Source organism: Poecilia reticulata, unplaced genomic scaffold, assembly GCF_904066995.2.
Source record: "Poecilia reticulata unplaced genomic scaffold, P_reticulata-male-v2 Scaffold_36, whole genome shotgun sequence".
In the NCBI taxonomy this organism is placed as follows: domain Eukaryota; kingdom Metazoa; phylum Chordata; class Actinopteri; order Cyprinodontiformes; family Poeciliidae; genus Poecilia; species Poecilia reticulata.
This window is the reverse complement of record NW_027675134.1, coordinates 67,340-95,012: the sequence shown is the minus strand read 5'-3', so window position 1 is coordinate 95,012 and position 27,673 is coordinate 67,340. Positions and strand designations below refer to the sequence as shown.

The 27,673-nt window shown below is 39.7% G+C and overlaps 2 protein-coding genes and 2 long non-coding RNA genes across 6 annotated transcripts in view; all 4 read left to right on the top strand.

The window, feature by feature from the left end:
* LOC145550364 (uncharacterized) overlaps positions 1–23,453 on the top strand; it is a 59,812-nt gene extending 36,359 nt beyond the window's left edge. Inside the window, exons 4-5 of one of the 2 annotated variants that reach the window (XR_014086268.1) lie at positions 23,079–23,162; positions 23,317–23,453. This is a non-coding gene — a long non-coding RNA (uncharacterized LOC145550364). Of the gene's footprint in view, positions 1–23,078 lie in introns of both variants that reach the window. The other variant, XR_014086267.1, reaches the window with a different exon arrangement.
* On the top strand, positions 670–4,126 carry LOC145550354 (uncharacterized). The gene is made up of 9 exons (XM_081604357.1): positions 670–2,176; positions 2,276–2,335; positions 2,416–2,451; positions 2,549–2,609; positions 2,693–2,799; positions 2,893–3,165; positions 3,267–3,360; positions 3,547–3,614; positions 3,697–4,126. The coding sequence occupies exons 1-9, from the start codon at positions 2,099–2,101 to the stop codon at positions 3,994–3,996; spliced, it is 1,077 nt and encodes a 358-aa protein (XP_081460483.1). The 5' UTR covers positions 670–2,098; the 3' UTR covers positions 3,997–4,126.
* LOC145550353 (uncharacterized) lies at positions 4,232–8,485 on the top strand. Of its 2 annotated transcripts, XM_081604355.1 has the most exons (5): positions 4,232–5,378; positions 5,466–5,600; positions 5,686–5,748; positions 5,835–5,972; positions 6,532–8,485. In XM_081604355.1, the coding sequence occupies exons 1-5, from the start codon at positions 5,253–5,255 to the stop codon at positions 7,759–7,761; spliced, it is 1,692 nt and encodes a 563-aa protein (XP_081460481.1). In that variant the 5' UTR covers positions 4,232–5,252; the 3' UTR covers positions 7,762–8,485. The 2 variants fall into 2 exon arrangements, with proteins under 2 accessions (XP_081460481.1, XP_081460482.1); XM_081604356.1 differs by lacking the exon at positions 6,532–8,485 and having other exon boundaries at positions 5,835–6,474.
* Positions 8,504–17,153, top strand: LOC145550355 (uncharacterized). Its single transcript, XR_014086258.1, has 2 exons — positions 8,504–16,072; positions 16,189–17,153. It is a non-coding gene; the product is annotated as an uncharacterized LOC145550355 (long non-coding RNA).
* Positions 23,454–27,673: the final 4,220 nt, after the last annotated feature.

Below are 27,673 nucleotides of genomic sequence, written 5' to 3'. Positions count from 1 at the left end.
ACTTTGTATTTTGAGAAAATTACAATTGATAATCAAAAAAATATAATAAAATCCTTTTTTTCTTTTTTTTAAATATTTTCCTTCCTTTTTTTATGCGTCAAGAAAATAAAAATAAAAAATTGGGAAAAAATCGTGACACCAATAATCACAATTCATTCACTAATGGGTTAAAATAAGCATTTTAGCTATTTTTTTTGGTCTCAGGTTTGTAGACTGCCTTGGTCAGTCTTTTTTAAAATAAGCATTTTAACTATATTTGTTTTGGTCTCAAGTTAGTGGAATGCTTTGTTTATGTTGCCTTTTTAACATTTGTTGTTTAGCAAAGCTGACCGGTCAACAGAAGAGTATGTCATACTCGCTGGAAAATGTCAATCTCTGATTGGCTGACACGTAACATCTTGTATCTACGCCTGTGACGTAGGTGCTAAATCTGCCAGCCAGCTGTGTTGACAGTCTCAAAAAAGCTTTTTTGTTGCATTTTTTAAAATTGTTGTTTTGCTGAGCTGACTGGTCAGCTGTAGGACACGTCATACACGCTGGAAAATGCCAATCTCTGATTGGCTGACATGAATTCCCAAGCCGCTGAAGCTTCTGGAACTTTCTGGCACTCTCTGCTTCCGAGTCTGCTACGGTCAAGGTAAGACGTGTTTGTGTTTTCTCCATAAATATAGTATTTTAATTTTTAATTTGATTAGAATATTATTGTAAATGCTTACAGTTGTTAGATTTAATGTGTTGTTTGAGACAGTTGGTCGATTTTAAAAGTTTAATTGCTGTGGAATATTTCGTTGTGGCTCTGATTCCGTACTAGCTAGCTTGATGGAACAGGATTTTTCTGGATTATTACGGGAAGCTAAATGTTTGTACGCCCACAAGACGCTAAAGAATAAATTGCTGTGGTGTTTTTAATTATCATGTAATTTCTTTCGTATCTTTATATGTGATATATAGTCATATACCGGCATTATGTGAGATATTTTTCCACCTGGGAGGGTGCGGTTTTTATTTTGCTTTAGTTAGAAGCACAGCAGTGGGCAGATCCCAATGACTTCATACTACTGCGAGTCCACACCGATCGATTTGAGTGTTAAGGGCGTCTGGTTTATAGTTGAAGCTTATGTAGCGACGTTTCGCGAAGATGGTGGTTCGCAGTTGAAGCCTTTCAGGTGTTTTTGGGTGCGTTCACCCTGCAGCCTGAAGTGATCCAATTCTGACTTTTTTGGTAATTCCGATTTTTATTTTGTTTTTGCCCGGGCCGTTCACACTACCAGTAAATGCGACCTGTATGTGTTCTGCAGAGTGAACGGGCAAACGACCTGAAAGTGTCCCGCATGTGCAGTAGAGGGCGCAATAGCGTCCGCGTTCTCGGTGTTCCGCCAACCGCCATAAAAAGAAGAAGAGCTCAGTGTTTGCGGAAGTAAACATGGTTGCTAATGGTGGAGCATAGCTTACATATTTGAAGTTGTCTGACCGGAGCAGCATATTAACAGCTTAATCCTCATAGTCCTCATTTATTCATACAGTAAAAGAATTGGTTCATTTGGTTAAAATTTATTTTTTCAATTAACATATTTAAAACCCTTTATATTTATTTGTTCAATCTCTGCTTTTTCATTATATTTTGAACCAAGTTGTAAAATGTATAGATGTTTGCAACAGTTGTAAAAAGTATCTCGGTCCTGCTTACAAGCAGGACCGAGATAAAATTTATTAAAAAATGTTTTTAAATTTTTTTAATAATTTAAAAAATAATAATTTTTTTTAAATTATTTTAAAAAAATGTATTTTTACACCTCTTTTTTAATGGCCATTTATTTTGCTTTTCATTACAGCTTTTCACTTGTGCGAGACTGAGATTTGGAAGTTTTCCACTGCTGCTTGCTGAGATCCTAACCTCTGCATCACCACACCATCAACTTAATCCATCTACATACATATCTCTTAATCCTACACATACTTTATCTACATATTGAAATAAGTTTTTTGCACATAGTAACATTCACACATAGTCCTACAAATACTGTTTAATTTTAGATATTATTTGTAAATAACCAGCTTTCCCCCCCCAGGTGTCTTTTTTTTATTCTGGTCTTACAGGATGCCACGTCGGGGTCGTCGGTCCGAGTCTGCTAAGGTGAGATGGAGGAAGCTGGAGAGTGTGCCGGACGTCGCCAAGGTATATAAATTACATATCGCAGTAATTGTTTTTGTCTAACAGTAGTTTTTGCTGTAGTTTTGACTTTAAGCATGATCATAATTGTTTCTGTGTTGACAGCCGGGGACATCAGCGCTCACGCCTCGGGCTTGGACCCTCACCGAGTCTCCGCCGAAGAAGGTAAAGCTACCATTTTACTTTTATTAACTTATAGTTAGATTATAAGTCATTTGCTTTACTCATTCCATTTATGTCTTTAGACGTCTCGACTGCTGGAGGGTGGCCTGCCCGACCAGGTAAGTTCATGACAAGTTCAGGATCATTTATTTACAACAAAACAATCCAGTTATGTTTGTGGTTGATGTAAACATTTTTTTAAAAATTGTTTTGTAGATGTCGCCTGCCGTGGTCCGCCAGGAGGATCCCCGTGCGCCATCGACCTCTCCTGGGTCACGTATGTGGATAAAATTTTTGTTTTGTTGTTAAATTTTCAGAGGCATGAAAGTCTAATCTTGATAATTGCGTGTCTCTAAACAGGCCGTGGGACGGGGCGTCGCCATCGGGTGGAGACGTGGCCAGCTTCCCGGGTGACCAGACGGAGCTGCAAGTTGGTTCTGCCTACTGCCGAGGCTCTGGAGAAGAAGGTACTTTTTTTGTCAATTTCATATGCAAATCTTGGTTTGGATGATAAAATCAATCATCAAAATTTAATGGTTTTTCTTTCTTTTTTTCTTCAGTTTGCTCTTTTGGTTGGTGATTCTCATCTGCGTGCTATCGTGGATGGGTATTCTACCATGCCAAAGGGCGACTTCTCCTTAGGGTTGCTTGCATCCCCTGGAGCCTCTGCGGAAGAGTTGCGGCTTGAGGTCCTGAATACACTTCTGCCTCGGCCCCCCGAGGTGATCTGTCTTCTGGCCCCAAGCAACAACTTGACCGCCAGCAGGACCTTCGTGGAGGCCGGACGGGACTTTGCCAGGTTGTTGCGTACTGTCTGCGAACTCTCTGCTAATGTAAGTATAAATATAAGTGTACTGCATTTATTCATGATCAAATACATCTGAAAACTCGTCGTATGTTAATTTGGTTCTTTTATTTTGATTGAAATTGACAGGTGGTTGTTGTGGACTTTCCTCCGCGACTTGTCGTGGACCAAAGTGCGCAACATCTGCTGCGGCAGGAGTATCGCCGTGTGGCTGCTCAGAGAAGTAAGTGACGGACTCAATTTGTGTTTATACTAAAACTTCAGCAAATTAGCATTTTATGGTGTTCAGGGTTCAGATGTATAAAAAATGTACTTATTTTTCCTTTCGTATCTACTTTATCTCAAATTACTACATTGTTAGTGTGACTGATATTAGAATGACATTTGTTTTTTGTTTTTTCCTGTCCAGATGTTCGGTACCTGCCTGTTACTGAACATTTCCCGTTGAGCAGCCTGCACTTGTGGAGCAGGGATGGCGTAAGTTAAATAGATTTTTTTGTCATTTTAAAAATATTATTTAGGTGTACTGTATTTTATAAAATGTCTTCAACTGTTATAGGTTCACCTGAGCGACCATCCTGGGATGGAGGTCCTTGCTCAGTTGCTTCAGGCGGCGGTCTGCTCGCAACTTGAGTTAAGTGCACCGAAATCTCCAGCTCCCGTGACGTTGGCTCCTCCCCCTCCTGGGACGGCTTCCCCCCCGGCGGTGAGACGTCCCCTGCCCCGGCTGGTTGTGGTTGGTGAGGTGTCTTCTCCCCGTCGTTCGGACCCCTTCGACTGGACTGTGGTTGGTGGCCGGAAGGTACTGGATACATACTTAGTTGATTTAAGCAATGTTTTTGCATGTTTAACTCTTTAAAAGTCCATGAATGTGTATATTTGTCTTTTTAACATGTCTGTTTTGTGATGGGGTAGTAGCAAGAGTCCGCCTCCCTGAGTGTTCATTTCAACTTTTGTTTAAAGTGCTGATTAGAAACTACATAACTTTTTTTGTTTTAGTTTTTTTTTTTAAATTGTGTTGAGGAGAAGAAAAACTGGAATTAGGCTAAAATAATTAAGCCATTTTTCCCCAGAAGATCAGGTATATCTTAAAAACCGGCATTTTGAAAATGTGAAAGGGAATTAGCTTACAAACATAAAATATGAAGTGCTACATGACGTCCCTCTGTTATGTGAAATTTCACATCTTTAAAAAATAATTAGGCGTATTTTAAGAAACTGGGGAAAGTTGTCCAAGTAACGACGAAAAGAGTGACTGACAAGTTGGACCGGAGTAACAGCAAAAATGGGGAGATTGTGATATTGATTGGTGTGACAGAAGTCTGTCAAACACATTTTGTAATATGTAGTTTAGTGGTTTATGAAATAAAATGTAGTTTATTGATGCCCAAGTGGAAATTGCTTATTTGCTGAAAAGGTAATTTGTCCAGGGTGTTAATATTAGTAAATGGAAATGAAACCATAAGCAATATAAAATTTATAGAACTGTATACATTACTGTTAAGTAGTTTAAATAATTTGACTAAATATAAAATTAATAAATGAAATAACTAGAGTACACATGAATATGTATAAATCTATAAATGAGTCAAGAAAAAACTTAGACACTCAGAGTTGGTTATTGTACATAAAGCATTATGTGACTAATAAATGTGCAGCATACAGGGGTGGTCTGTTTTTAACTGCAAGACAAAAAAGTGAAACTTGCAAAAAGAGTCTGAGGCACAGTGAAGATTGTGAAGATGATGATAAGGACGATGGCATTTGTATTAGAAATCTAGAGAATCAGAGGCATAAAGGGTAAGATGAGGTCAAGACAGGCTTAGAGGCAGCTACTCAGAGATCCAACCTGAGGAATGGTGGCGCTGCGCAGCCTTAAGGAGTCGATCACCAGGGGATGAAGAAGAGCCACTCCCCAAGCAGCTAGTAAGCAGCATCCAGTTGTGGTGAGCTCCAGGAGTTAAGGTAGTAAATCTTTGTGAGCTCACAATAAAAATAAAAAAAAATTTCCAACTTGAAATTTATGTAACTTGTGTATGTGAAATAAGTGTTTCCAAATGAAAAAAGAATTTGTAACATTACACCCTTAAGGTTGTGTAATTACAATTACTATACATGTATACCCTGGACCCAGAGGGTTTGCTGCCACTGAAAATAATTTTTCCATGTTTACAGACATCGCGTGAGGTCCAGGGTGGTGATGGCTGTCCACACATCACTGGGAGGATGGTTGACCAACAGGTATGATTTTCTTCTCCTCAAAGCAAAACTTGTTGTGTCCTCAATGTACAAATGAATCTATTTTAAGCTATTTCTTTTATTTTATAGGGAGACCTGTTGGACTCTTCCATCCCCCCGAATCCTGTGTGGTTCAGCCCAGCGTTGCTGGAGGAGATGGACCGGATCGTTCCTGCGTCTGGCCGTGACGCTCCGCTACCTACATGTTCTCCGAAGGGGAAGAAGGTATTTTATTCTATTTTTTTAAATAACCATGTGATTTTGATGTGCCACAATTGGTTTTAAAAATTATATATATTTTTTTTATTAGAAGGCGAGTCCGAGGCGTCGTCCAGTTTCTGATCCCTCCAAGCTGAGTCCGGTGGAGCAGCAGGTGTGACACCGTTTCAGAAAACATATCACAGATTTTAAGATGTATGTTCACTTTGCACCAAGTTGAGGGCTTCTGTTGATTTATAGATGGAGGGAGCGCCGAGAGAGACCACCAGCCCAGCTCGTCGCGAGGCACGGAGACCGGTCCCCCCGATGGACGTCGAGGCCCCTGCCGAGTCCTCTCCCGTGCCACCAGAGGACCATGTCCGGGATGGGAGCTGCCAGGTAACTCCTTCCTACCATCTCAGTCACAACAAATGGGTGGAACATTGCGACATGTGTAAAAAGTTGGCCTACGTGGTTCTGTGTATGACAAAGGGGCAAAAGATCCTTTCACTCACATGAGCAAAAAAGCTACAAATGGTTGTGAATAGTGAGTTTATATATCAAAAAATTATATTTTCAATTTTTACTTAGTGGGCGTGATGCTTCATTTTGTGTGCCTTTTTAATTTTTATTGAATCTAGAATAATTTCAAAACAAAACTTTTTTTGCTAAAAAACTTAGCCAATGTTACAGATTAATTTCTAAAGTACAGAAAAGTTCATTTGAGATGCACAAATGTGAACACATGAATTTATTTTGTAATCTGATCCAAAACTGCTTTAATAACGGTATTTACCAATATGTTACTTTATTAAAATTTCATTTCAATAATCTATTGATCATCAGAATAATTGATTTCTAAACTGCAAATAACTTGTTTACAACAGGCCTGTGGTGGTAGGTAGTCATTAGTTGAATATTTGTATAAATACTGAAATGTTATTTTTTTATGTTACAGGCTTCTGCGCTGGAACCCGGGATCAGCGGTCCACCTGTCCTGTTGGTAAGTGCTACACATTCCCAGGCCGACAGGAGGTATGCTGCATTTTCCCGTAATCACCAGTGCACATGCATGGCACTCACATTTTTAGCTTACCACAATGAGGGGTTGCAGTTTGACACAGTGTTGCTTGACAGAGTGATTGAAAAAGGAGATGAACTTTATACCGGCGTTAAACAGCAACTGATCAGTGATGGAACATTTCGTGACAATCACTTGACTTTTGAAGAGATGCCTGACCATGTACTGACAGATGGAAACATCTATGCAGTACACACCACTGGTTTGAGAGTAGGTCATGTTTTTGCTCGTAGCGGGAGCCCTCAGGGATCTCGACAATTGGGCTTGCCTCTTGCCCTGCAACTGGAATGTCTGTCAGAAAATGTCACCCATGCTTTTCTTTTGGTGACTCCAGAGTGCATTGCAGTTTTCAGGGACAGAAGTGGTCGGTTTGGCGTTTTTGATTCCCACTCAAGAAATTCAGCAGGCCTGCCGCACCCCAGTGGAACTGCAGTAATGATGACTTTCTGCAATCTGTCTGACATGGTCAACCATCTACTGAAACTCTTTCGAAACCGCGGCCCCAATGCCACCTATGAGTTTGTGCCAGTATGTTTTGTCAGGGACAATGACAACAGTCCTCAGAACATTTCACCTGTAGCCACAGAAGTAAGTCCAACTGCTTTGAATCCAGAGAGCACCTCTGAAGAAGAGAAAATGCCTCCGTGGCTTAGGAAAATTGCAGACATATTAGAGGAGACGGCTCCAACCATTCCAAATGTGTCAAAAGCACCAAAAGCCAAGAGAAGAAAGATTAGGTACAGGGTTAAAGCACAGCAGGGACAGCATGTAGAAACAAAAATAAAACAAAGTTTATATGGAAAAGACAGATATGTAAAATCTCCAACATTTAGGACCAAAAAACTGCAGGCCTTCAAAAAAACTTACATTCTTAAACAGGCAGAGAGGAAGGATCGGCTCAACAAAAGATACAAATTAGATGCAACATTCTGCATGACCCGAAAAAATTATGTACATTTAAGATACAACTACGTCCCTAGCTACAGAGCCAAACATAAAGAATACATGCGTGAGTACATTTGGCAAAGATTCAAAAATGATCCTGTCTTCAGAAGCCGAAAAAAAAACAGTTATGAGCGAGCGTCAAAAGAAACGACTCAGAAATGATCCTGATTTCAGAAGCCGACACAAAAAAATTATCAGTGAACGTATAAGGCAACGATTTAAAAATGATCCTAATTTCAGGAGCCGACACAAAAAAATTATGAGTGAGCATATAAGGCAACGATTCAGAAATGATCCCGATTTCAGAAGCCGACACAAAAAAATTATGAGTGAGCGTATAAGGCAACGATTCAGAAATGATCCCGATTTCAGAAGCCGACACAAAAAAATTATGATTGACTATATGAAGGAGAAGTATCACAGAGAGCCTGATTATCGGTTCAAACATAATAAGAAATGTGCTGCCAACAGGAGAATTAGGCTATCAAGGGAGGCAATTTCCAAAAAACTCAAATTACAACATGCTTTGCGAATCAGAAGGAAATACGAAAGAAATGTAGGCTTCTCCCTTGAAACCCCACGCCCTCTGATGAGTGATGAAATGAAAGCTGCAATACAAAACTTTTATAAGAACATTCAAAATGGACCCACATATGTTTGCACCGTGTGTCACAGAGCTCTTTTCCCAAATCAAGTGAAGCACTGTCAAAGAGATAAATATACCAAGAATGTGCGTGTAGTAGCTGATTGTCTAACAGGTACGTATGTTCACGTGTGTGAATCTGCTTGCTCAACTCCATGTTCTGTACCCAAAGAGAGGACAGGGGAGTGGATCTGCTACACGTGTGACAGCCACCTAAGCAGGGGAAAGATGCCATCGATTGCTGCTGCCAATAACCTTCTCTTAGCTCCTGTTCCCCCAGAGCTTGCGGAATTGAATGTACTTGAAAGGCAATTAATTGCAAAAATTCTACCTTTTGCAAAAATTGTTTCCTTGCCCAAGGGACAGCAAAGGGCAATACATGGAGCAGTTGTCTGTGTTCCTTCTGACATGGAAACTGTTGTAAACAGTCTTCCAAGGCCCCGTGCGGAAGCACAGCTTTTACAGGTGAAGCTGAAGAGGAAAACTAAGTACAAAGGTTATCAATACTTTTACACAGTCAACATGAAAAATGTGTTGGCTGGACTGAGCAAGCTTAAAGAGAGTCATCCCGATTACAAAGACGTAAGTATAAATGAAAGTGCCACATTTGAGGGTTTCCAGGAGGACCAGCCAGTTGAGGACTTGGATACACATGCAGAGGAGACTGAAATGGATGCAGCAACAGCAGACCAGCAACCTGACCACATAGGGGCAGAGCATCAGGCACTTCGACCTGGTCTGATCTTGGACACTTGCATGCAGCCTCCTGACATAGCACAGGAAGTATTGTCTTATGGAAAGGGAATTTTTAGCATTGCGCCAGCCCAGGGGAACAAGCCCATCTCCTTCTTCAGTGTTCCAAGACTTGAAGCCAAAGCGTATCCTGTACATTTCCCCACTGGAATAAACACGTTAGATGAATCCCGCCGTGTTAAACTTTCTCCAAGTATGTATTTCAACGTGCGTCTCTTCTCAATAGATAGTCGGTTTGCAAAAGACCAGAGTTACCTTTTCTTTGCTCAGTTTGTTACAGAAACTAATATTGCCAATAATAGTATGTCCATTCAGACAAGGAAAGGGAAACCAAGCACCAAAGATGGAAAAAACATTTCTAGCAAAATGCTACAGGACAAAGACGAGTTGGAAAAACTAATCCAGAACAAAGAGGCCACTCGCTTCATGCAACCATTAAGAGGAAGTCCCGCTTATTGGGAGAAAGGATTACGTGATTTGCACGCCATGGTGAGGCAACTTGGAAAGCCCACTTTCTTTTGCACCTTCTCTGCTGCTGAAATGAGATGGCCAGAGGTCATTGAGGCCATCAAAGGTCAACATGGAGAGCAGGTAAGTTTTTCTGAACTTGACTGGAATGCAAAGTGTGACATTCTTAGGAGCAACCCTGTCACTGTCATGCGCATGTTTGAAAAGAGAGTGGACGCACTGTTTAGAGACCTCATTCTTTCCCCTGCACATCCCATTGGAGAAGTTGAGGATTACTTTTATCGCGTGGAATTTCAGGCAAGGGGTTCACCCCATATACATGCTGTAATATGGATTAAGGACACACCTGAAATGGAAGACCCCTCATGTTGCGATGAAGTGATAAAGTTCATAGATCGTTACATATCCTGTCAGTTGCCTGATGAGACGAAAGATCCCGAGCTCCACAAAATTGTATCAGAGGTTCAAATGCACAGCAAAAAGCACTCAAAATCATGCAAAAAGGTAATGTTGAATGCCGATTTGGATTCCCCAAATTACCAATGGAACGCACCAGAATCACGGTGCCTGTATTCGACTTTGATCTGGAAAATGACGACGAAAAACCAAAGCTAGAAAAGCAAAAGGGTAGGAGAAAGTCCAAAAAATCCAGATCAAAATTCATCTCAAACCTACAAAGAGAGGCTAAAAAGAAACTGAAACCAATAAGGGAATTACTGAAGGATGAGAAATCATCTTTCAGGGATTTAGAAGAGTTACTCCATGCTTGTAACATGACCAAAGTGGAGTACAATGGCCATGTTGATGCTCTGACTTCTGGAATGGTGGTAATGATGAAACGTGATCCCAAAGACAGCTGGGTGAATGCATACAATCCTGATCTTCTGCGGGCATGGAATGCCAACATGGACATTCAGTATGTGCTTGACGAGTATAGCTGCATTGAGTACATGATGTCGTACATAGCAAAGCCAGAGCACGAAATGGCACAGTTCCTCAAGTCTGTTGTTGATGATTTAAAGACGGCCAATGTGAACCAACGCGATGAGATGAAAAAAATAATGCAGGCTTATTCAAAACAGAGAGAGGTCAGTGCTCAAGAATCTGTTGCGCGCACTTGTAGCCTACCTCTAAAAAAATCCTCACGCAGTGTCCTTTTTCTTCAAACAGATGAAGACGGTATGAAAATGAGCCTTCCGATGAGTAAACTTGTGAACATGTCCCCAGATGAGGAGAATGTTTGGATGACAGGATTGCCAGAAAAATATCTCAACAGACCACAAACGCTGGAATTTGAACACATGTGCCTGGCAGAATTTGCGTCAGAATACAGGATTTTATATGGTAATCAAATTGAAGGGCCAAATGCAATTCCCCTCCTTAATGATGCAGGATACATCCAGAAAAGAACTATGGGCAAACCTGCAGTCATTAGATTTACTCGTTTCTCTGAGAAAAAAACCCCCGAAAAGTTTTACCGACGACTTCTGAAGTTGTATTTTCCACACAGAAGAGATGAGGACCTTAGAAACGAGGAACACACAACCTACGAAGCCTTTTACAACAATGGTTCCCGAGGTAGGTATCAGGTAAAACGGTATGTGGATTTCAACCGCAAAAGGTATGAAGGGCAAGGTAAGAAAATTGACAAGATTATGGAAGATCTGAAAAAGCAAGGCCCGGTTCGTAACGCTTGGAACACTTTTGCACCCGAGGTTGAGTTGGACCGTTTGGAATGCGCTGCTGAAAGACCACCAATGGAAGAAGAAGAAGAACAAGACCCTATTCCAGATTACGAAATTGATGTCAACAGTGCAGACATGCCAAAAATTGAAGCTCCTAAATTGAGCCCTGATTTCATCAGACAAATGTACAGGAGTTTAAATGAGACTCAAGCGTCTGTGTTTTACGCTATTCGCGATTGGTGCCTGAAGCGCGTCTGGGGTGATGACCCAGAACCATTCTTTTATTTCTTGACGGGAGGAGCTGGCTGTGGTAAATCTCATGTCATCAAATGTGTTTACCAGGAGGCAACCAAGCTCTTGCGCCAGCTTCCTAGACTTCTTGACATTGGTGACATGTCCAAGCCCACTGTGCTCCTCACAGCTTTTACTGGTACTGCAGCGTACAACATATCGGGGAAGACTTTACATTCCATCTTGAAACTGCCCAAGAGTTTAAAACCACCGTACAAGGGACTTGGAAATTCATTGGATGAAGTGCGGGCAGTTCTTTCCAATGTGGAAATCTTAATCATTGACGAAATCTCCATGGTCTCCAAAGACCTACTTGCATATGTTCACTGGAGATTTCAACAAATCAGGGGAAACACAAGGTTTATGGGGGGGGTCTCGGTTCTGGCCGTGGGAGACTTCTTCCAGTTGCCCCCCCTTGGACGAGCAAAACCTCTTTGTGTCGTCGAGGATGGCGTGCTTGATATCTGGAATGAGAATTTCCAGATGATCAGCCTAACAGAAATCATGCGGCAGAAAGACGACAGGGCATTTGCAGAGCTCCTGAACCGGATTAGAGTTAAAGGTAAAGGGGATTTGCTCAGTGAGGATGACAGGGCTCTTTTGATCCAAGCTGTTACTGACCCCAAAGAGTGTCCAATGGATGTCCTACACATTTTTGCTACAAACAAACAGGTGGACACCCATAACGCAGCAGTTGTGGCCTCTTTAGGTGCAGTAACAGTTGACATTCCGGCAGAGGACTACAAAAGGGTTACAAAGACGGGAAACATGATTAACTTGGGCTGTTGCATAGCGGGTAACAAACGAGACTTGTCTAACAGCATACAGGCTGGTTTGGGTTTTAGGGTAATGATTATAAGAAATTTGGATGTAGAGGATGGTCTTGTAAATGGAACATTTGGCACCATTGCTGATATTGTTACCGGTACCAAAGATGGAGCGACTAGTGTAAAGTTAATTGGACTCAAACTGGATAATCCCACAGCTGGACACACAAAAAAGATTCGAGGTAAACCAGACGGCATTGTTTACATTGAAAGATTTGAGGAACAGACTAGCGTAAGGGGAGTGGTACGACGGCAATTTCCAATGAAGTTGGCATTTGGATGTACAGCACACAAAGTGCAAGGGATGACCATGAAGTCTGCGGTAATTTCCTTGAAGCGGATTTTTGAACCCGGAATGGCATATGTGGCCCTCAGTCGCACAACTTCTCTTGAAGGACTTAAAATCATTGATTTCGATGAAGGTAAGATCTACGCTGATGAAAACATCAGAGCAGCTATGGAATCAATGAGATCAGCATCGTTCTTGCACACCAGACCACTCTTGAATTTTCAGTCGGGTCATCAGGGTCCAACTTTAACAATTGTCCACCACAATGTCGAAGGTCTTGTCTGTCACTCTGAGGACATGAAACAACATCATGAACTTATGTTGGCAGATATCTTATGCCTAACGGAGACTCATTTATTTGGATCTTCTGTTCCAGCTTCTTGCCAACTGGAGGGCTATTGTTTCTTTTCACGGAACAGACATGTCTCCTACTCAAACAGAGTCGACATTGCTACCAAAGAGGGTGGGGGAGTAGCGACTTACTGCCGGAGTCTTCTCCAACCGCAGGAACGGAGATTCTTTAACGAGGTTACAGATCTTGAATTCAACGTTGTCAAAGTGGACTCCCCAATCACAGCCCTCATCGCGACCGTTTACAGGCCACCAAGTTATGATCTTGGAACATTTTTAAGAAATCTTCAAAACCTCTTGGATGGCCTGAATTCAATGGATATTAAGCCCACTGTTATATTAGGAGACTTCAATGAGGACCTTATTCCTCCTGGTAAAAAATCCATCAATGAGTTGTTCAGAGCAAAAGGCTTTATTCAACTTATCTCTGATCCAACTACAGAAAAACGCACTCTCCTTGATCACATTTACATCTCCCATCCAGAATACTGTGTCCAGTCGGGTGTCTTGCAGACTTACTACAGTTACCACAATCCTATATATTGTGTGTTGACTTTAGTATAAGCTGCATCTACAGTGGTTTGCAAAACTAGTCATGTCCCTTGAAGTTTTTCATATTTTATCACATTACAACCACAAATGTAAAAATATAGTGGGGGAAACAAGTATTTAACCCTGGTGCGATCGTAACATTCTGTTTACTCCCCTTGTCCTACGGGTCAAAAAGCGGGTCAAAAAATGGGTAATAAAAAAGCCCCAAAATAAAGCAACTTACTTGAATTTGATATCCAAAATCTATTTTGCATGATAAAACAATCTGTTATCAATTAAATTAAGTTTAATTCATTTTTATAGTGTTTTTTTGTTACACAACATAAAAAGACAACCAACAGTATTAAACTTTTCTTTGTACGACCAACCAGCTGCCATAAGGTTTCTTTTACACTGTAAAGGTTTATTATTAGAATTATATAAATGTGAAGTAATTACTTCTGAATTAACTATACTGAAAGGTAAAAAAGTCAACAATCTAACTTTTTGTCAACAGTTCATTCTTTTATATAGTTTAGGACATCAATTTTGAAAATACTTCTCTCATAAAACGTCCTTCAACATTATAAATTATAAAAGAGTGAACTGTTGACAAAAAAAAAGACTTTTCCCCTTTCATTATAATTAATCCAGAAGTAATAACTTCAGATTTATATAATTTCGATAATAAATCTTTACTGTGTAAAAGAAAACTTATGACATATGGTTTGTGGTAAAAAGAAAAAAAAGGTGTAATGCTGTTCAAAGACAATTTTACATGATGAAAAAAATAATTAAACTTAATTGAATTAATAAATAACAGATTGTGTCATCATGCAAAATAAATTTTGGATTTAAAATTGTATCAATTTGTTTTATTTATGGGCTTTTGTTAGGGTGGGTCATTTTTGACCCGTAGGACAAGAGGAGTAAACGAGGAGTTACTATCGCACCAGGGTTAAGATATTTATTGTACAGCTAAACATGCCAATGGGTCGCTTTTGATCCACAAGACAACACTGATGATTTTTCCCTGGTAGTCTTTTCTGGGGTCCTGGAAAGGAGGGTCTGTAAGGTCCTGGAGAATGCATGGGAGTTTGTCCAAACAATCTACATGTGTTTTGTGGACTTGGAGTAGGCATTTGAGAGTGTCCCTCTGGGAACCTTCTGGGGGGGTTCTCTGGGAGTATGACATCCAAGGTCTTTTGATACGGGTTGTAAGGTTTCTGTGTGACTGATACCAGAGTTTGGTCTGCATTGTTGACAGTAAGTTTGGTTCATTTCTGCTGAGAGTTGGGACTCCACCAAGTAAACGAGTCTGACTCTGCTGGCAATGCACACCAGACTCTGGTACCGGTCACACAGGAACCTAACAGCCTCTAACAAAGGGCCCGGTGCTCCATACTCCCAGAAGAACCCCCGCAAAGTGTTCCATGACCAGGGCGAAAACCACACTGCTCTTCTTGAATCCTACTTTTGACTATCCGACGGAGCCTCCTCTCCAGGACTCCCAAATAGACCTTGCCAGGGAGGCTTATTCGGATCACACCATCCGGTTCCCCTTTTTGAAAAAAGCATGGTAGGGTGTTCTCCGGTGACCTGTGTCTGAGTGAGGGAGCACTGAATCAAACGGTCTCACTCATCATAAGGGGGATTCAGTTTGGTCTTTCATATTACATTCCGATGAAATATATTTGTGGTTGTAATGTCTCAGTATGGAACAATTCAAGGGGTATAATTACTTTGTAAGCACTGTACATCTTAACCCTGAATTCATAACATGGGATTCTTTTTGGAGAAAATGTCAAGATCTCACTTCATTTTTAATGTCACTTTATCTGACTGTTTCCTTCGTACATGTGACAATCAGAAGGCATTGTGGATTGTTTTTCTTAAATCATTGTTGCAGTGGGTTTGATATGTTTATTCATTGTGCACATTTGTGAATTATGGTGTATGCTTGTGGATTTTGCTGTAGGCTTACAAATATTCTTGTACACTTTGTGAATCTTTTTAGTACTTATTTAGTTCCATAGAAAGGAGGCTTCATAAATAGGTTTTGTATGTGCACATGAAAGTTTTTGAGCTTTGAGAATACGAAAGTGGCTGATCTTGAAACACTTATCGGTTCTCTGTCAGAGGAGTTGTTGGAAATATTTCACCAGGGAGAAGTAGATAAAACAATCAGCTACTACATGTATATTATGTTCTATTTTGAAATAAAAATAGTTTTAAATAGGTCTTCAATGTGGCCCAGACTTTTCCTTATTTTTCTAATCCAGTTAGAGTACCTGTTGCCCTTCTTTGATAATTTTTTGCGAAACTCCTTTTTTATTCGTCACCATTTGCGTCATTTAATTAAAGCTCTCCTTTTTTCATCGCTCCCCAATCACACTGCATTTTTACTGCTGCAGCCTCCTAGTGGTTACCTTCACTTCACTAGCAGAACAAAAGTTAAACTCACATTTGTCCTGTTAGACTCCCTCCACATGGTGAGAATTTGTCTGGTTTTGGTGGAGTTAACCCTTTTTCTCCCAGTTTTAGTCTGTTTTAGCAGGTTGTTTTGCAGGTAGTTTCAAGCGAAATGATCCTTTGGAGGCTGCCCAAGAAGAGAGAGAGGAAACGAGACCTGGAGGTTAGGCCCATGAAATGTAGCAAATGTATCTAAATTGTAGCAACCTTAAAAGTAGTTACTTTTTTCATTGTTGTTGATGATAGCTGTCTATTGATGGAATGACTGTGTATTTTTAGTCCAAGACACTCTCGCCTACCTCATGGGCTTGGACACTCACCCAATCTGAGGAGAAGATGGAGTTCTTGTTTCTTTAGATGTCCCAGGTGGTGCAATCTGACCAGATAAGTACATGACTAATTAAGGCTAATATATTTGCAGATTTTGTTTATTTTAACTTGAGATTGATGATGTTGTATATGTAGTTTTGATAGGAGGAATCCAGTGTGTCTGCTCTTTTTTTCTTGGGTGATGTTTATCTATGTTAATCATCTGAAACCTTTGTTTAAACAAAGTTTCATTTTTACTTTATTCATTCATAAATCAAATAGATGTTTAAAAATGTCATGTATATTAATTTGTTTTTTTTTTTGTTTTGTCTTTTTTTTTTTGTTTTTTTTACTACAGAGTCTGTGATGTGTCACTCCAGATTGGATCCCGAAGAACTACTTGGCCAAATAAAAGAGCTTTGGAGAAGACCTATAGCAGTTTTTTATATTGTTTCAAATAGTTTTTCATGTATGTATATATTTAAAATAGTTTCATTTATACTGGAGAAACAGCAATATGTAAAATTAGATTGGATGTCTGAAAATAGAAATTAATCAAATCAAGTAGCTTGAAAAGAGACGTAAAACTTTTTTTTATAGTTTCAAATACTTTTCATATATGTATATGTTTAATAGTTTCATATTTATAACAAGTGGATCATTATGGCAGAAGCCATAATGTTTCGCTTGTGAAAGTAAAACTGTTGGGTCTCACCTTGACACTCAGAAAACAACCCTGAGTGCCACACGGCCGGACAGGACACATGTAAAATAAAATAAAAAAATAGCAAAATATTTTTATTGCAGAGGCATCAAATTTTCAATTAAATTTGTTGTACTCTTTAAATGATGTAATTTTTGTTCACTGTAATCTTCACTGTAAAAAGTTTGTATAAATCTTTAACAAAAGCTCAATATATATATTTAAACTGTAACCCGTTTGTGTGGTTTTTTTTAATTAAAATTTTTATTTGTCACAGTCATGAAGTCCATTAACATACCTTTATACGTGACCATATTCACTGATAAATACATTTACAAATATTTTATTGATTTCAAAGAGGAATTAAGAGATAATTTTGTCTCCACCTGTGTCTAACTTGAATGACAGATGCAGTGTCTGCATCCATGGTAAAACACTCAATTATTACAGAGCAGGGCTGAGCTGGCATTTAGAACTACTTGCTGAATGGAGTAAGTCAATGATGGACAACATGTGAGTGATGTGCATTCTTCAGGCTAATATTAGCATTTAATTTTAGCTTATGCATTCATTTTAACATATTTAATGGTGCAGGTAGGGCTTAGTCCACATGCTTCTGCCTCTCCACAGGTTATTGACTACATTGCAGCTTTCTTTAGCATTAATGCTAATTTTTAACATCATAACGCTGCGTCAAAGCCGACGGGCACACTTTGGCATGCCCCTTTAAAATTTCTGCAGGAATTTTCTAGTATATATCTTTATTTTTCTTCCATTACCGTTAATGCGGCTCGTACCGCTGCGTGCCCACCCACAAAAGTGGTATCAAATCGTGCGGCTCGATGCCGAGAAGGGAGCTATTACTTTTATAGGGGATCGGAGTTACGACGGCGACGTAAAAAGCGAAAAACGAGCGAAATTTCCAACTGCCGAAGCGCAGAGTGTAACTGACACCAACTGCCGTTTTTTTAGAGTGAGGAACAGGGTGGAATTTTGACCCAAAAATAATTTTGAAATCGCTCTCATGGCCGTAAAACTTGTGCTATTGATATGAAAGTTGGTCAGGAAATCGCACCGCATGTCTGCTCCGGTAAAATGTTTTTGAAATTTCTCTAGGGCTTACGGTTTTCTGTCCAGGTGCTTCAGAGCAAAGTGACGGGACATGACCAACTGACGCTCCCCCTCAGTGTTTAATATAGGTTTTTGAAAACTTACTGAGCTCACCACACACCATTTTTCTCTCATCAGTGCAATTCCTGTGAATGACCTACAGATATGAATCACAGGACTATCGGAGACGACAAGTAGCCCTCTCATATGCTTCAAACGGTTTTTGGATCGGCATAACGGTTCCCGAACGGGAAGGGGTCGTACAGACTGCTTTTTTCATGAAAAGTGACTGGGTGTTCTCAAAGTTGCATGAAGTGTCTCTCACACACACACAGCAGTTGGCAGAGGCTTGATCGCTATGGCAACTGCTGGTTTGGCCTACAAGGTCTCTGTAGTTCTAAACATGGCGAAACATCTTAATACAGAGGGCAGAGCAGAAGGTCAGAACTACAACATGGCGGATCATTCAGTTATTACAGAGGAGGGCTGAGCTGGAATGTAGAGCTACTTGCTGTTTTGGGCATTATATTGGTGGATTAACCAAACCACTGTTACACATTGGATTAGTGTGTCTATTTAAAATGAAGCTTCCTGAAAATTTCAAAATAAAAGCCCTGACATTTTTCACATCAGGTTATTGGTCTTTTGGGCTTTATGGGACTGGTTTAAACAAACCAAAGTTGCACATTGAATTAGCGTGGTCATTAAAATGAAGCTTACTGAAAGTTTCAAATTAAAAGTCTGCCTATTCCTCTAGCGTTAGTGCACCGCCGTAGGCGGTGCAATAATATTAGCCTTTTTTATGTTATTTATTTCTCAGGATAGTGAACTGCCTTGCGCAGCAAGGCAGTTCATTAACATTAGCACAAACATTAGCATTTGAGCCCCCTTGACTATATGCTTCACACGGTTTTCGGATCACTCTAAAAGATCCTGAATAGGATGGAGATGTTTGGACTGCTTTGTTCAGATAAACTAACTGCTTCAAACAGTTAGAATCTGTTTATCCCTTTGTGTCTCACTCACACGATAGTTGAGCTGCTCTTTAGAACTACAATGACTGAAGGTCAGAACTACAACATGGCGGAACTCTCAAATAGCACATAGTGATGAGCTGGCTCTTAGATCTGCTTGCTGTATGGGGCATTATATAGCTGGATTAACCAAACCACAGTTACACATTGGATTAGTGTGTAATCCACTGTAAATAAAAAAGCTATTGTAAAGCTATTGTAAATAAAGCTTACTGAAAGTTTCAAAATAAAAGCCTTGACATTTTTCACATCAGGTCATTACTCTTTTGGCCTTTATGTGACTGGTTTAAACAAACTACTGTAACACAATGAATTGGTGTGGTAGTTAAAATGAAGTTTACTGAAAGTTTCAAAATAAAAGCCTTGACATTTTTCACATCAGGTATTTCCTCTTTTGTGCTTTATGTGACTGGTTTAAACAAACTACAGTAACACAATGAATTGGTGTGGTAGTTAAAAAGACGCTAACTGAAAGTTTCAAAATAAAAGTCTGCATATTCCTCTCGTGTTAGTGCACCGCCGTAGGCGGTGCAATAATATAAGCTTTTTTTATGTTATTTATTTCTCAAGATAGTGAACAAGGCAGTTCACTATCTGCCTTAAGCAGCAAGGCAGTTCATTAACATTAGCACAAACATTAGCATTTCACTTCCTTTGACTAGTGTACTAGCACTTTTACCTATAGTTAGCTTTTAGCTAATTTTCTCATTTATTACACATGTATACTGAATGGAGCAGTAAAATTAAAACAACATGGTCCTGTTGCTCCACATGCTACTGCCAGCATTTAAGCTAACATTGATATATTGGCAAATTTTAGCTTATGCATCAATTTTAACATAATGAATGGTACAAGTACAGCTTAGTCAACATGCTTCTACCTTTCCACAGGTAATTGACTACGTTGCAGCTTTCTTTAGCATTAATGCTAATTTTTAACATCATAACGCTGCGTCAAAGCCGACGGGCACACTTTGGCATGCCCCTTTAAAATTTCTGCAGGAATTTTCTAGTTAGGGGCATGCCATAGCAATGCATAAGGAGAGCAGTACTGACTTGCGAAGCAAGTCAGTACTGCCTCCATGCATTGCATGGCAGGCACCTATTGTTCTACACCCAATAGAATGTCTGTTTATTATTAGGGGCATGCCATAGCAATGCATAAGGAGAGCAGTACTGACTTGCGAAGCAAGTCAGTACTGCCTCCATGCATTGCATGGCAGGCACCTATTGTTCTACACCCAATAGAATGTCTCTTTATTAGGGGCATGCCATAGCAATGCATAAGGAGAGCAGTACTGACTTGCGAAGCAAGTCAGTACTGCCTCCATGCATTGCATGGCAGGCACCTATTGCTCTACACCTAATAGAATGTCTCTTTATTCTTATTATTTATTATTCTTCCGTCACCGTTAATGCGGCTCGTACCGCTGCGTGCCCACCCACAAAAGTGGTATCATATCGTGCGGCTCGATGCCGAGATGGGTGCTATTACTTTTATAGGGGATCGGAGTTACGACGGCGACGTAAAAAGCGAAAAACGAGCGAAATTTCCAACTGCCGAACCGCAGAGTGTAACTGACACCAACTGCCGCTTTTTTAGAGTGAGAAACAGGGTGGAATTTTGACCCCAAAATAATTTTGAAATCGCTCTCATGGCCGCAAAACATGTGCTATTGGTATGAAAGTTGGTCAGGAAATAGCACCGCATGTCTGCTCCGGTAAAATGTTTTCAAAATTTCTCTAGGGCTTACGGTTTTCTGTCCAGGTGCTTCAGAGCAAAGTGACGGGACATGACCAACTGACGCTCCCCCTCAGTGTTTAATATAGGTTTTTGAAAACTTACTGAGCTCACCACACACCATTTTTCTCTCATCAGTGCAATTCCTGTGAATGACCTACAGATATGAATCACAGGACTATCAGAGACGACAAGTAGCCCTCTCATACGCTTCAAACGGTTTTTGGATCGGCATAACGGTTCCCGAACGGGAAGGGGTCGTTCAGACTGCTTTTTTCATTAAAAGTGACTGGGTGTTCTCAAAGTTGCATGAAGTGTCTCTCACACACACACAGCAGTTGGCAGAGGCTTGATCGCTATGGCAACTGCTGGTTTGGCCTACAAGGTCTCTGTAGTTCTAAACATGGTGGAACACCTTAATACAGAGGGCAGAGCAGAAGGTCAGAACTACAACATGGCGGATCATTCAGTTATTACAGAGGAGGGCTGAGCTGGAATGTAGAGCTACTTGCTGTTTTGGCCATTATATTGGTGGATTAACCAAACCACTGTTACACATTGGATTTGTGTGTCTATTTAAAATGAAGCTTACTGAAAATTTAAAATAAAAGCCCTGACATTTTTTACATCAGGTTATTGGTCTTTTGGGCTTCATGGGACTGGTTTAAACAAACCAGAGTTGCACATTGAATTAGCGTGGTCATTAAAATGAAGCTTACTGAAAGTTTCAAATTAAAAGTCTGCCTATTCCTCTAGTGTTAGTGCACCGCCGAAGGCGGTGCAATAATATTAGCCTTTTTTATGTTATTTATTTCTCAGGATAGTGAACTGCATTCAACATTAACATTAGCACAAACATTAGCATTTGAGCCCCCTTGACTATATGCTTCAAACAGTTTTTGGATCACTCTAAAAGATCCTGAATAGGATGGAGATGTTTGGACTGCTTTGTTCAGATAAACTAACTGCTTCAAACCGTTAGAATCTGTTTATCCCTTTGTGTCTCACTCACACGATAGTTGAGCTGCTCTTTAGAACTACAATGACTGAAGGTCAGAACTACAACATGGCGTAACTCTCAAATAGCACATAGTGATGAGCTGGCATTTAGATCTACTTGCTGTATGGGGCATTATATAGCTGGATTAACCAAACCACAGTTACACATTGGATTAGTGTGTAATCCACTGTAAATAAAAAAGCTATTGTAAAGCTATTGTAAATAAGCTTACTGAAAGTTTCAAAATAAAAGCCTTGACATTTTTCACATCAGGTCATTACTCTTTTGGCCTTTATGTGACTGGTTTAAACAAACTACAGTAACACAATGAATTGTTGTGGTAGTTAAAAAGACGCTAGCTGAAAGTTTCAAAATAAAAGTCTGCATATTCCTCTCGTGTTAGTGCACCGCCGTAGGCGGTGCAATAATATAAGCTTTTTTTATGTTATTTATTTCTCAGGATAGTGAACTGCCTTGCGCAGCAAGGCCGTTCATTAACATTAGCACAAACATTAGCATTTCACTTCCTTTGACTAGTGTACTAGCACTTTACCTAAAGTTAGCTATTAGCTTATTTTTTCATTTATTAGACATGTTTAGTATTCTGAATGGAGTAGTAAAATTAAAACAACATGGTCCTGTTGCTCCACATGCTACTGCCAGCATTTAGGCTAACATTAGCATATTTGCTAATTTTAGCTTATGCATTATTTTAACATAATGAATGGTACAAGTACAGCTTAGTCAACATGCTTCTGCATCTCCACAGGTTATTGACTACGTTGCAGCTTTCTTTAGCATTAATGCTAATTTTTAACATCATAACGCTGCGTCAAAGCCGACGGGCACACTTTGGCGTACCGCTGCGTGCCCACCCACAAAAGTGGTATCAAAACGTGCGGCTCGTACCCGAGAAGGGAGCTATTACTTTTATTGGGGATTGGAGTTAAAATGATTACATAAATTAATAAAAACGAAAAATTTGAGATTTTGTGTCTCACAGAATCAGTAATCTTTCTCTATGAAACACACACACAGGACTGTTTATGGCTGACTCAAAAACCCTTTTAAATCCCCCTCACAGGCATAAATATCGCCCTATTGATCTGAAAGTTGGTCATAACATAGATACACATGCCTGCTCATGTACAATGTTTACAAAATTTGCTAGGGCTTATGCTTTTTGTCAGGGTCCTTCAGACTGACGCCTGGTGTCTCCCAAGTATAGAAACTGTGTCTGAAGAGGATTTTCCCGCTCTTTGGCTCTCACAGCTGCAGGGGATTAATTACCATAGCAACAGAAGAACACAGTGTCTGGAACTGCAGCTACCCAGGACTGCACTGTAGGGTTTACTGGTATTTACAACTTCTTGTGTTTTCAGCATTATACTACTGATTCAAGACTATAACCATTACACATATGTCCCCCCATGTTAAAATCTGACATAAATAAGAATAAATAGTTGATTAAAAGTCTGTGGACAGAAAATAACGTCGCTGCTCCTTTAAGGAACCAGCGGCACAGACGCGGCGCCTGGGTGATGCTACAGATCACAAACCTGACAGAGAGCAGAAGAGGATTCGTAGGAAAAGAGCGGTGATGAACGGAAACGCTTAATATAGTTGAGAAACATAAATTACCTGGTCGAAAACTGACTGGGATTTAATGAGAACTAAGTTACATCGGTTTTGGTGAGTTTTGTTTTATTTTCTTACATTTTCATCGTGTTGTACTTTTCATTTTAGCAGAGAGCTAAGGCTAAAAACGTAGCCGTTTGCAAGGAAATACTCCGTCATAAACTGTTATCAGGTTAATATATAAACTGTTATCCGGGTAATATATTGGGTTTATGAAGAATTTATTTGAATAATTTCAGGATTTAAGAAAACATGCTTCTGACTCCCCGCAGGTTATTGACCACACTGAAGCTTTCTTAACCATGATTGCTTAATGCTAATTTTTAACATCATAACGCTGCGTCAAAGCCGACGGGCACACTTTGGCATGCCCCTTTAAAATTTCTGCAGGAATTTTCTAGTTATTCCATATTTTTCTTCCGTTACCGTTAATGCGGCTCGTACCGCTGCGTGCCCACCCACAAAAGTGGTATCAAAACGTGTGGCTCGATCCCGGCATTGGAGCTATTATTTTTATTGGGGATCGGAGTTACGACGGCGACGTAAAAAGCGAAAAACGAGCGAAATTTCCAACTGCCGAAACGTTAGAGTGTAACTGAAACCAACTGCCGCTTTTTAGAGTGAGGAACAGAGTGGAATTTTGACCCCAAAATAATTTTGAAATCGCTCTCATGGCCGAAAAACTTGTGCTATTGGTATGAAAGTTGGTCAGGAAATAGCACCGCATGTCTGCTCCGGTAAAATGTTTTCAAAATTTTTCTAGGTCTTACGGTTTTCTGTCCAGGTGCTTCAGAGCAAAGTGATGGGACATGACCAACTGACGCTCCTCCTCAGTGTTTAATATAGGTTTTTGAAACCTATCCCCAGTGTTTTATATAGATTTTTGAAAAATTACTCAGCTTAGTGCACACCATAGCAAAGCAAGGCAGTACATTTACATCAGTCTTTCCTACAATGAGCATTTTAGTTATTTTTTTCTCTCAGGTTAGTGGACTGCCTTGCGAAGCAAGGCAGTACATTTACCTCATTTTTAAAAAAATGAGCATCATAGCTATTTTTTTCTCTCAGGGTAGTGGACTGCCTTGCGAAGCAAGGCAGTACATTATAGTACATCATAGCTATTTTTTTCTATCAGGTTAGTACATTTACATCAGTCTTTCTTAAAATGAGAATTTTAGCTATTTTTGCTGTCAATTTACACAGATCACTGAAGTGGACACTAATGCATCATAAAATACAATATCAATCACTTGCCATCACCTGCAAATGCAAGAAAAAATTTTTTAAAAATCCAATATTGCTGACAGACAAAAAAGCATGCTGATTGGTTCGTTCTTCTGCTGAAGACAACTCCTGCAGGTAAAAAAAATATTGTTACATCATATAACCCCTAAAGAACAATACTACTGATGCATTTTTGAAATAATAACTTTGTATTTGGGGAAAATTACAATTGATCACAAAAAAAATTAAATCTTTTTAAAAAAAAAAAGATTTAATTGAAAAATTACTGAGCTCTGCACACACCATATTTCTCTCATCAGTGCAATTCCTGTGAATGACCTACAGATATGAATCACGGTACTATCGGAGACGACAAATAGCCCTCTCATACGCTTCAAACGGTTTTCGGATCGGCCTTACGGATCTTGAATGGGAAGGGGTCGTTCAGTGTGCTTGTTTTAGTGAAACTGGCTGGCTCAAACAGATAGAATTGTCTCCCCCTGTGTGTCTCTCTTACAGCTGGCACCCTGTGGCCTATTTACCATAGCAACCAAACATGGCAACAGCTCCTGAGTCAGATAGCAAACATTCTATGGCAAACATACAGTTAAAGCAGAGGGCTACTATTTAAGTGGTTTAACACACCCACTGTTAAACATTGGATTAGTGTGGCCATTTACAATGAAGCTTAATAAATTTTTCAAAATAAAAGCCTTGATCATTTTTACATCCTGCAAATTGCTCTATTGGTGATTTAAAAACTGGTGTTACCAAATTACTTTTACAGACTGGATTAGTGTAGCCATTGATAATGACGCTTACTGAAAATTTCAAAAATAAAAGCTTTGGCCATTTTTAAATCAAGCAATTGTTCTTTTGGGCCTTACATGACTGGTTTAACCAAACCACTGTTACACATTGAATTAGTGTGGTCATTAAAATGAAGCTAACTGAAACTTTCAAAATAAAAACCTGTATATTCCTCTCACATGAGTGTACCGGTGCATTAATTTTTAGCTTTTTTGACCTTTTTATCGCTCAGGATAGTGAACTGCCTTGCGCAGCAAGGCAGTTCAATAACACTAGCACAAACTTTAGCATTTCACCCCCCTTGACTATATGCTTCAAACAGTTTTTGGATCACTCTTGCAGTTCCTCAACAGGAAGGAGATGTTTGGACTGCTTTGTTCAGAAAAACTAACTGCTACAAACAGTTAGAAACAGTCTGCATATTCCTCTCAGGATAGTGTACCGCCATAGGCGGTGGAATAATATTTGCATTGTTAAGTTTCCTTTTCTCAGGATATCGAATTACCTGAGAAAAGGTATATTAACACAAAGAATAGCACTTCACTGCCCCCTAGTGCATTGCCTTGGTCAGCACAAAAAGGATTAATTACTATAGAAGAATTACAACATGGCGGAACTCTCAGATACCACACATTAGGGCTGAGCTGGGATTTAGAACTACTTGCTGTTTTGGGCATTATATAGCTGGACTGTTACACGTTGGATTAATGTGGCCATTAATCCAATGTGTAACAATTATGAAGCTTACTAAAAATGTCAAAATAAAAGTCTTGACATTTTTCACATCAGGTAATTGCTCTTTTGTGCTTTATGACTGGTTTAAACAAACTACTGTTACACATTGAATTGGTGAGGTAGTTAAAAGGAAGCTTACTGAAAATTTCAAATTAAAAGTCTGCATATTCCTCAACTTTTAGTGCACCACCGTAGGCGGTGCAATAATATTAGCGTTTTTTATGTTATTTATTTCTCAGGATAGTGAACTGCCTTGCGCAGCAAGGCAATTCATTAGCATTTGTACAAAAGTTTGCATTTCACTGTCTTTCACTAATACACTAGCATTTTTACCTAAAGTTAGCTTTTAGCTAATTTTCTCATTAATTAGACATGTTTAGTATACTGAATGGAGTAGTAAAATTAAAACAACATGGTCCTGTTGCTCCACATGCTACTGCCAGCATTTAAGCTTACATTAGCATATTGGCTAATTTTAGCTAATGCATTAATTTTAACATAAATAATTGTACAAGTTCAGCTTAGTCAACATGCTTCTGCCTCTCCACATGTTAGTGACTACGTTGCAGCTTTCTTTAGCATTAATGCTAATTTTTAACATCATAACGCTGGCTCAAAGCCGACGGGCACACTTTGGCATGCCCCTTTAAAATTTCTGCAGGAATTTTCTAGTTATTATAACATCTTCTTCCATTACCGTTAATGCGGCTCGTACCGCTGCGTGCCCACCCACAAAAGTGGTATCAAAACGTGCGGCTCGTACCCGAGAAGGGAGCTATTACTTTTATTGGGGATCGGAGTTACGACGGCGACGTAAAAAGCGAAAAACGAGCAAAATTTCCAACTGCCGAAACCTTAGAGTGTAACTGAAACCAACTGCCGCTTTTAGAGTGAGGAACAGAGTGGAATTTTGACCCAAAAATAATTTTGAAATCGCTCTCATGGCTGCAAAACTTGTGCTATTGGTATGAAAGTTGGTCAGGAAATAGCACCGCATGCCTGCTCCGGTAAAATGTTTCAAAATTTCTCTAGGCTTACGGTTTCTGTCCAGGTGCTTCAGAGCAAAGTGATGGGACATGACCAACTGACGCTCCCCCTCAGTGTTTAATATAGGTTTTTGAAAAATTACTCAGCTTAGTGCACACCATAGCAAAGCAAGGCAGTACATTTACATCAGTCTTTCCTACAATGAGCATTTTAGTTATTTTTTCTCTCAGGTTAGTGGACTGCCTTGCGGAGCAAGGCAGTACATTTACCTCATTTTTGAAAATATGAGCATTATAGCTATTTTTTCTCTCAGGGTAGTGGACTGCCTTGCGAAGCAAGGCAGTACATTTACCTCATTTTTAAAAAAATGAGCATTATAGCTATTTTTTTCTGTCAGGTTAGTACATTTACCTCATTTTAAAAAAAATGAGCATTATAGCTATTTTTTTCTCTCAGGGTAGTGGACTGCCTTG

Excerpts from the sequence above, each read along its gene's own strand:
- LOC145550354 (XM_081604357.1), top strand. The coding sequence starts at position 2,099 with ATGCCACGTCGGGGTCGTCGGTCCGAGTCTGCTAAGGTGAGATGGAGG. Across the intron at positions 2,177-2,275 it reads GTGTGCCGGACGTCGCCAAG|CCGGGGACATCAGCGCTCAC; the intron begins GTATATAAATTA and ends CTGTGTTGACAG. Across the intron at positions 3,361-3,546 it reads CCGTGTGGCTGCTCAGAGAA|ATGTTCGGTACCTGCCTGTT; the intron begins GTAAGTGACGGA and ends TTTCCTGTCCAG.
- LOC145550353 (XM_081604355.1), top strand. The coding sequence starts at position 5,253 with ATGTATACCCTGGACCCAGAGGGTTTGCTGCCACTGAAAATAATTTTT. Across the intron at positions 5,601-5,685 it reads GTTCTCCGAAGGGGAAGAAG|AAGGCGAGTCCGAGGCGTCG; the intron begins GTATTTTATTCT and ends TTTTTTTATTAG. Across the intron at positions 5,749-5,834 it reads TGAGTCCGGTGGAGCAGCAG|ATGGAGGGAGCGCCGAGAGA; the intron begins GTGTGACACCGT and ends GTTGATTTATAG.